General features: G+C 44.4%; 1 protein-coding gene across 1 annotated transcript in view; it reads left to right on the top strand.

Annotated features, from left to right (window-relative positions):
* Nucleotides 1-4,301: 4,301 nt before the first annotated feature.
* Nucleotides 4,302-10,179, top strand: part of THSD7A (thrombospondin type 1 domain containing 7A) — a 209,545-nt gene continuing 203,667 nt past the window's right edge. The window contains exons 1-2 of the mRNA XM_044678341.1: nt 4,302-4,362; nt 4,432-5,263. Of these exons, the coding sequence (XP_044534276.1) occupies nt 4,302-4,362; nt 4,432-5,263 (893 nt within the window). The remainder of the gene's footprint in view (nt 4,363-4,431; nt 5,264-10,179) is intronic.

Genomic DNA, 10,179 nt, shown 5'->3' with positions numbered 1-10,179 from the left:
AACAGATTGCCTCGGTTAGGTTTCTAACCCCAAATGAGCTGTCTGGGAAAGATTTGCCCTTTTCATACACTCTTCGGTCGTCTCCTAAACTGACTGACATCAGAAGATCAAAGAATCAAAGATTTAGCACTGGAAAGAATCTTCGAGGTCATTGAGGACAACTCGCTCCCATGACACAGGAGGAAACTGAGGCACAGAGCTTCAGTGACTTTCTCAGGGCCACATAGCTAGGAAGCGTATGAGATGAGATCTGAGTCGAAGCCTTCTTTCCATGTCCAGCATGTTACTGCTGCACTCTGCTGAGGGCAAGCCCATTGCCTTTCTTATGGAGCTTTTTCATTTTCCTTTGTCTTGGGTCCGATAGCCAGTCATAAGAACTTACTGGAGTTGAATGCTTTGATGTCACGGTTGTTCAGATTAGAAGTATATGTGTGTGCCTGCTTGTGAACATGTGTGTGTGTGTGCAGATATGCGTGTGCCTGGATTTGAGCATGCCTACACACGGGTCTTTATGGGAGTGTCTGTTTCCCTGTGTATCTCCCTTCCTGATCAATATACCACTTTGAAGCAACCTGATTTCCCCCCTTTGGGCTGAACTCTCACCATCTGCTAGTGAAATATAATAAGGTTCCTCCTAGGGGGAAACGCTGCTTTTTTATCTGTTGGCTCAGACAAAGCTTCAGCCACTACAGGACAAAGCCCAGTCTGGGTTGTAAAAGCAATCGATGCCCAGCCCGGCTTATTTGCAAGGTTATTGAATAAATTCAAGTTTCTTTTGAAGTGGCTGCGGGTGAGGGCACCAATTACATTGAACAAGCATTCATTTATTACGTGCACATGATGTGCCGGGGTCTGCCCTGGAGACGTGAAGCCCCAAAGGACAGTCTCTCCTCTCGGGAACGTGGAGGGCTGGGCACTAAACCTGAAGCGGGCATGGAATCACCGAGCCCTTTTGAGAGGGAAACAGAGATAAGAAGCATGTGCTGGGGTAGGGGTGGGGGCAGGAGCAGGAAGTGGGGGAGACTCATCTCCTGGAGAAGGAGGCCTGTCCTGGAGCACATTCTGAAGGAAGCTTGGGATTCTGGGAGGCAGGATGAGGAGGGCCAACATTCCAGGCACCCTGGGCAAGGCATCTAGGTGGAAGAGGGCATGCAGTCTAGTTCAGCCTGGAAAAGTGGGCAGGAGACAGCCATGGAGGACCTTCGGGGGCTGGAAGGGGCTGGCATTTTATCCTCAAGGCAATGAGGAGTTGTGGAAAGGTTTCAGTAAGGGAGAGAACACAATCAGATATCCCAGTCGGACCCATTATCAATGGGGAGAGTTATGTTAGTGAATCCATTGGTACCCCGGCTTTGACTCAGGTAGTCCTTAGTGCTCAAGCCTGGAATTTCTCTGAAGGATGAAGGAGCAATGGTGGACATTTTTGAACCAATAGCCAGGACTTTGTCCCAAGAGCAGCAGTGTAAGCAAGATGCAGGTTGACGTTAAGTAGCAGAGTTACCCACATGTCTAATACAGGCTTCCACAGGGAGCCATTCTTCATTTACTTTACATGGTTGCCTTGAGCCTGTGAAGAAGGGAGGGACTCAGTGGCCCATCTGGCACCAATTCCTTTCAAGTTTTCCTTTCAAGCTCAGCACTTGTTTGTGGATGGGAGAAGCCAAGCAGAATGTGCCCCAGACTCGAGGGAGGGAGTTCTCAAAGGGCAGGAAGGGAGTGGGGCTGAGGGCTGAGGTTGCTTTGTATTCACCTTGATGTTGCTGGTGGAGTTGTGAATTGTGTGGACCATTCTGGAGGGCACTTTGGAATGATGCCCGAAAGGCTTTAAAAGAACACCTGCCCTTTGATCCAGCAATACCACTCCTGGGTTTGTACCCCAAAGAGATAAAGGAAGGGCCAATTTGTACAAAAATATTTATAGCTGCACTTTTTTCATGGTGACAAAAAAATTGGAAACTAAAGGGATGTCCCTCAACTGGGGAACAAATTGTAGCACATGATGGTGAAGGAATACTATTGTGCTATAAGGAATGATGAACAGGAGAATTTCAGAAAGAGCTAGAAAGACCTTCCTGAGCTTGAGTGAAATAAGCAGAACCAGGAGAACATTATATACAGTGACAGCAATTTATGGGATGATCAGCTGGGGTGGACTGAGCCCTTCTCAGCAATATGTTGATCCAGGACAATTCTGAGGGACTTATGACAAAGAATGCCCTTGCTCCAGCTCCAGAGGAAGAACAGTTGAAGTAGGTAGGAATGCAGATAGAAACATGTGATTTGTCACATATTTATTTGGGTGTATGATTCAGGGTTTTGGTTTTATTCGATTATTTATTATAGAAATGAACAATACAGAAATGTTTTGCATGATAATAAATGTACGACCCAGATTGAACTACTTGTCAACTCCAGGAGAGGACAGGGAAGAAGGGAGGGAGACAAATTGGATCACATAACTTTGAAAAACTTACATGGAAATTTGTTATTAAAAAATAAAATAAAGATAAAACTAAAAAACATAAAAAATAAATGTAGATAGATAGATATTTACTTTGTTGATCTTTAGCTTATCCGGGGACCAGCAGATGGTGGAGGAAGCTTCCTGGCACTCATAGAAAGGGCCCCTGCTGTGCTCATTCCATTCGGTGGCTAAGTAATGAGCCATCAAGCCTTCAGCCAGACACTTAGTCCCATGAGGCCTCATCTGTGCTTGTCTTAGTCTACTTAAGGACAGAAATGGTGCCCACTCATCTTGGTACCCCCCCAGAGCAGCCTGTACTTATGGGGTCATGGAAACAGCATTGAACATGGCATCAGGGGAGACGGGCATCCTGAATTTTGAGCTGGAAGAGATCTTGAGGTCATCACCTCCAGGCCCTTCGGTTTACAGAGTAGTAAATTAAGGCCTGGATGGTTGCTATGACTTTTGCATATTGCCTCAAATCCTAAGTGGCTGAGACAGATCCTCTCTCATCCTATCCAGGGCACACTGATGGGGATCCTACCTTCCATTTTTGCTGGCCATTGGGTCAAGGGCAATCGATTGGCAAATAAAATTTATTTAGTTCCACCTCTGCCAGAAACTGGCCTGGACACAAGAATGACTTCCTGCCCTCATGGAGCTCCCCACATTTAGATGTGTCCCAGTCTATACAATATATGCAATGGAAAGATGAGATCAATTCATGGCTTGAGGGGAAGGGAAGCACTCTTGGCTGTGACGGTCAGATATGGCCTCTACAAAGCGATGGCACATTCAGATCTGAGGTCTGAAGGAAGTGAGGGATTCTGAGCCATGGAGGTGAGGAAGAAGGGCATTTCAGGCCTGGGGCACAGACTGTGCAAAAGCAGGGAGATGGTAAATGGAATATCATGTGAGAGAAATCTCTAAAAGAACAATTTGACTGGGTCATGGAGAAGATGAAGGGGAGGAGTAGGTGGCAGTGAGTGCATAAAGGGCTTTAAATGACAGAGGAATTTGCTTTTGATATCAGAGGTAAAAGGGAGCTATTAAGTGTCCTAAGCTGGAAGAAGACATTTTCAGGCAACTAGACCTCGGGTTTAGCATCTGCATGCTTCAGGCACTTTGCTCACAAGGTAGTTGTGAAGAGGGCCTGGCATACAGTCTGAAGAAGACTTCATGAGTTTCTGCATAGAAGAGCTCCAGATCTCAGTGTTACTTCTTCTTATTGCCTATTAATAGCAACTGAGGAATTCTTTGTGGAATTGGAACAAAGCTGCTCCCCAGAAAAATTCCAGCTATCCCTCAGTGAAATGTTCCCTTTCCTGCATTGCCTGCACTTCATTAGTGACTGATCCACAGAGAGGATTTGGAGGGGATTGTTGGGTAATTTTGCATGCAGAATGGGCAGAATGATGCATGCTATTATCAAGCCCTAGTTAATACCGGGTAAACAGTTTAATTTTTGGCAGGACATGACTGTTCTTCCCCAAAGTCTTAATTGCATAAAAAATAAATGAATAAATAAAAGTAATGTGCTAAAAGAAATTAACTGCCCAGAAGAGGAACATGCCTGAAGGAGATGAGGAGCTCACCAGGGGCCATTATCTCTGCCAATGCCTGAAATGGACTTGGTGGGTAGAAGCCAGAAGTGATAGATTTCCAATGTGACTAATCTCTAATGCCCTTTATGAGCAAAGATCTTGTAATTACCCAACATAAAAATACAAGAATAAAGGCAAATGCATTTATAATCACAAAAGGACAAGAGAAAATGTAGCCTGTTCATTGCACATGCCGTCTCCCTGACGCCCTTCTCGGTGCATGATGGATCACCATGGAGACGGTCTCGCCCCAGGATGCTCCGTATAGGGGGAGGCTTCCTCTCTGGCCACTTGGTAATAACTCTCTAAACTTTGTCAGCATGCGGCGAGAGAGTCCCTGCTAACACGTGTCCTTTTTTGCAGGTCCGTGGGGCCGATGCATGGGAGACGAATGTGGTCCAGGTGGCATTCAGACCAGAGCCGTCTGGTGTGCCCATGCAGAAGGCTGGACAACGCTGCACACAAACTGTAAACAGCCCGAGAAGCCAGACACCCAGCAGGACTGCTTCAAAGTTTGTGACTGGCACAAAGAGCTGTATGACTGGCACCTGGGTAACTGGAACCAATGCCAGCCTGTCATGTCCAAGAGCTTGGTGAAGCCAGCAGAGTGCACCAAGGGGGAGGAGGGCATCCAGACCAGAGAGATTGCCTGTATCCAGAAATCGAGCGGTGTCAGTGCTGATGACAGCATCTGTGAGTATTTTGAGCCCAAACCCCTCTTGGAGCAAGCCTGCCTCATCCCCTGCCCACAGGACTGTATCGTGTCTGACTTCTCACCTTGGTCAGAGTGTTCCAAGACATGTGGGAGTGGGCTGCAGCACCGCACACGGCACGTAGTGGCCCCCCCACAGTATGGTGGCTCTGCCTGTCCCAACCTGACTGAGTTTCAGATCTGCCAGTCCACTCCGTGTGAGGCAGAGGAGAGCCTCTACAGTCTGAACGTGGGGCCCTGGAGCGCCTGTTCGATGCCTCACACAAGGCAGATGAGGCAGGCTAGGAAGCGTGGGAAGAACAAAGAGCGAGAGAGGGACCGAGAAAAAGGAGTGAAGGACCCCGAAGCCCGGGAACTCATCAAGAAAAAGAGGAACCGAAACAGGCAGAACAGGCAGGAGAACAAACACTGGGACATCCAGATCGGCTATCAGACACGGGACGTCGTGTGCATGTACAAGAACAGCACCACGGCTAACTTCAGGTAATGTCTTTGTTAATCTCCTCCACCCGCTGGATTTAACCTGACAGGCCAGCAGTCGGTCAGTGCTCAGATCTGACATCCAGAGGGCTGGAAAGGCTACATTAGGAAAACCTTTTCTGCCCAGGCTGAAGGCATTTTTAGAAGGCTCCATAAGTCAGGTGGTAACCATCAGTCCTAGGTAGAGCCAAAGCTCCCATATTATTGAGCAAACCCCTCCCTGAACCTCAGATGTCCATACTCTGGGCCATACTCTTGGCACTTCTAATATCGAATGTCTGGGATTGCTAGCAGGCCACTGCTCCATACCAAGCTGACTGTGTAAACTAAAATTAATATGCAAAATACTAAATATTATATTTATACATTTTTATTAATAATAAGCTAACATAAGCTAACTAAAGAGGTACTAACCAATCTGCTCCCAAGAGCAAAAGAAGAGGGAGGAGCTACAGAATTTATAAAACAATAACGTGACCACGCAAACGTGGAGGCACAGGAGAGATTAAAGAGAATTTTGGGAAATACTAAGGGACTTATGCAGGATGCAGTCCAAGGTTCAAAATCTCCATTTATACACGACCGTCTCCCCTTTGCTTTCTTTCTATCCCATTGTTCCATGAGAGCATCAGCCAGTTATGTCCTTCGTCATCATGGTTCTGGGTCAGTCTCCTGTGACCCCGTCTCTGAGTACTTCTTTTGCTTTCTTCATCCTTTGTCCATGTCCAGCAGAAACGGCAATTCCTAAGTTAATAGGAAGAATTGAGTGTCTGCCCCTCTCTATTCTGGAGAGATAAAAGGAGACTTAAATAAACAAGTTTTGCTATGACTAATTAACAGGATGGGAGACCCATTTAGGGAAGAGAAGCAACATATGTCACACTATCCATCATCTCAAGCAGGAGGCAGCCACGTGTGGATGCCAATAAACCTTTTCCCTTTGTGAAAATGTGATGTGTCTCTCTCAAGATGGCCTTGTGTCGAATCTCTTTGGAAAGGAAACAGGAGCTAAGACAAGTAGCCTTGTGCCTAGGAGAGGGAGAAGCAAAGGAGGGAAAGAGAAAAAACTAGAGAGAGCCAGGTCCTACGAAGCAAGGAGTTTGGAGAAAGAAAAACATGGAATTCAAGGTTATGAGTATGTAACTATCCCACAGATAATCAGTGGTCTGAGTAACAAATTTCGCCTTCAGCTGCCTGTATCACAGTGATATACCTTTTAGGCATAGAGTGTGGGGGACCCAGCATGAGCAGGCAGTTATCACTAAATGATCAAGGCTTGAGTTTGACCTTCTCTGGTCTGGGTATTTTTAAGAGACATGCTAGGACAATGGAAAGAAAGGTTAAATTGTAATAAAAGAATATCAGTTCAAATCCTCATTTCTAGATGTCCTTGGACAAGTCACATAGTGATTGCTAGCATTTAAATAATGCTTTAAGTTTGAAAATTTATTTACAAATATCCTATCATTTTAACCTCAAAGACACTGGGAAATAGATGCTATGATCATTCTCATTTTGCAGATAAGGAAACTGGGAAGACAGAAGTTAAGTGACTTGCCCAAAGTCACATAGCTAGTAAGCATCTGAAGCCAGATTCCTGAGGTCAAGACCAGTGCTCTAGCCACTGTACCATCCAACTGCTCCTCACATAACAACCTTTTATTCTTCAGTTTCCTCCTCTGGAAACTGAAGTGTCTGGACTCAAAGATCTAGAAGGATTTGTCTAAATTCAAACCTATGTTATAAAATTGAGCCCTTTTTTTTGTTGTTGTTCACTTCTACCCATTTGGGCATGCCTGGGTTTAGCCACTATGTAACTGAGCTTGCTTAAGTCTCTGTCCAAATCCTGAAGTGCTGGAAATGCTGAAGGAAAAAGCTCCACAGGTTTATGGCTTGAGCCCCATCAAAGGAGGGAAGCGTTCTAGGGAGCTGCTGAAATCCCTTTAGTGTTAGGACTTCAGATAAAAAAGCTCATCTCATGGAGTTAACGTACCAAGGCACACAAGTGAGCTGTATGAGCCGCTCATACTCTCCAAATTACCCTATAAACAGAGTTTGCTCTAAACGCAAGTCTAGGGAGATATCAAAGGAGAGATTTCTTACTTCTTTTATTGAACAAAATAATCAGTTCCAAAGGAGGAAAAGGGAGCTACAGAAATACATTTTAACCTTTTCCAGTCTCTCTCCTACCTAGTTTTCCAGATTTTAGTGCAGATTCCTTCCTTTCATGCAGTTTACATTCCAGCCCAAATGACCCACTTGCTCGTACTTGGATACAACATCCCATCATCTCTCTCCTCCTTACTGTTGCCTGGGCTGTCTGCTATGGCTGGAAAGCCTCTCTTTGGGCATTCAGTGAGAGAGCTTAATAAAGCAATTGTTCTCCAGCTCTCTTTGACTTTCTCTCTCCTGCACGGTCCTCTCCTTTATAATAAGGGCTCAGGATACAATAAAAGCTAGCTTGTCTGAATCTGGAGACAGAATCCCTTAGAGAACTATGGGCATTGAATTAAACAAGGTTTAAATACAGTTGGGCAACTCCCAAGCATTACAATGCCAATTGTCTAGACAGTGACAAGGAAGGGGAGAAAAGGAGGAAAGGGAATGATTTCACCATGGCTCACAGTGCAACAAGCAGGTACATGTTGACAAAAAGAAAGTTCTGGGCAGGCAGTTCAATCCTTACATCCACTAATGAGCCAAATAAGCCTCCAGCTGCTCAAGACTGTGCTCATTTGGGGGCAATCAGTACATTGCTGGTGCCCATGTATCCTGCCATCTTCTGCCTTTGGTAGAGAGCAAGATTCCTTGAACTTGTTTCCTTTGAGACTGTTGTCTCCTACAGTCATCCAATACATCCACCCAGCTTGGAAAACTTCCTATCCCATCAACTCCTTTTCCAATGGGCAGCTACATCTGGAATGTAATCCTCCCTTTCCTAATAGAATGATTTTCTTCCTTTAAAACATAGGTTGGATTACCCCCTATGGGAAGCCTTCCTTGAAATCAAATTGTTACTGATCTCTTGCTTTCTCAAAAAAAATTGTGGCTATTTCTCATATCTATTTACACAATAGGAAGTGTGGTGTAATAGATAGAAGGCTGTCCTCACAGTCAGGGACTTAGAAAAAGTAAGACCTGAGTTCAAATATTCCTTTGGCCAGATAGTGGTTGTATGACCCTGGGCAAGTCACTTAACCTGGCTTACTCACTAGCTCTGTGACCCGGGACAATGCACTTAACTTAGCCTTCTAAGCAATTCTCTAAGATTATAAACTGCAGAGAAGAAATTGAGCATTGGCAGAGGGAATTTCCAGGAAGTTCCCTAGACTAGTGTCATCATGTGGCACATCCATGCCCTAGTCAGTATTTAGGCTATAAGGAGGATGCAAGTTTATAGGTGTTGGGGGTGGGCAATGTGACAAAGACTCTTTTTCTTTTACTTTTTGTGCTTTTGTCCATTAACATGGCACCTGTTGCATTAGGTGTGGGAGGGGTACTGAATAATGCTTGGGAAATTGAAAGGGTAGACTGCTTTAGTATAGGTCCCCAGGCTCAGAAACTGGGAATGAATAATGCAGATCGTCTGAGCCTTAAAGTCTTTTGGTCACACATCTTTTATTATAGACATTGTCAGCTCTGCTTAGATGATACTTGGAGCATTTTCAAAATCTAGCTTTCCTCTCTCAGCTGGTGAAAAAGCAGTACTCCTTCTTGGCAGATCCAGTTCCCTACAGTTTGTGTCCTCATTACTCTCCACCTTGGATATTCATTACCTGTGTGACCCTGGGCAATCACTTAACCTCACTGTCTCTCAGTTTTGTTATCCATTAAATGAGGGGTGTGAGCTCATCAGCCTTTAAGGGCCTTTCTAGATGAAAACCTCTGAATGAATTCCAGCCTCCTCTGCATTTTCTTCTCTTCTCTTCTCTTCTCTTCTCTTTTCTCCTCTCCACTCCTCTCTGTTTCTGTTTCTCTGTCTCTGTCTCTCTCCCTCTCTCTCTCTCTCTCTCTCGTCTCTCCCTTTCTGCCTCTCCCTTTTTATTAGCTTCTTAGAAAAAGGCTCATAGCCACTCTAGGCTTTTAAAAATCCTTCCTTGACTCTGTCATCATCCCATATCACTCTTTCCTTTAGCTAGCAGTCTCCTAGAAAGAAAGATTTGTACTGTCTAACCCCTAACTCTTCATAACCTCATTAGCAAAATTCCAACTCCTCTCACTCTATGTACACACCTTCCCCAGACATCATTAGTAACCATTTAATTACTAAATTGCTAAAATTGGCTCTTCTTGGTCCTCTTTTTTGATCTTTCACTCTACTTCACAGTATCATCCACATAGTATTTTCTTTCAGATTTTCTATGCTGTTGCTCATTCTTCTACGTTCATGACTATTTCTTCAGACTACTTCAAAGGTTGGCCATAATCTGCCTACCTGCCAAAGGGAAGCATTCCCAAAGCTTTCTCTGTCTTTGGACATCTTTTTTTTCAAGTGGAGTTTTCATCTGTTTCCATAGTTTTAATTATAAACCCTGGGCAGAAATATTCCAAACCTATCTCTCCAACCCTAATTTCTCTCCAGAGATCTCTCTCCAGTTCTATGATCCAATTATCTGTTGTAAATCATTATCTGAACATGCAATGGCACCTCAAAAACCACATAGGACTCAATCTCATGGCATAGAGTGCTTATGGCTCTATTCTAGAGTATAGATCTGAAGGCATTTACAGTGTAAAGTTGTCTTTGTAGTTTTCTTCTTTTCTTTCTCTGTTTTTCTTTCTCTTCCTTTCTCACTCTCTTCCTACTTTTTTCTTTTTTCTTTCTTTCTTTCCTTCCTTCATTTCTTTTTTCTTTCTTTCCTTTTCCCCCTTTCTTATTTTATCTCTGCTTCCTTCTTCTTAGGGATTTAACTCCTGCT

This window comes from Gracilinanus agilis, chromosome 5, assembly GCF_016433145.1.
Source record: "Gracilinanus agilis isolate LMUSP501 chromosome 5, AgileGrace, whole genome shotgun sequence".
NCBI lineage: Eukaryota > Metazoa > Chordata > Mammalia > Didelphimorphia > Didelphidae > Gracilinanus > Gracilinanus agilis.
This window is presented reverse-complemented; position numbering and strand designations above follow the sequence as displayed.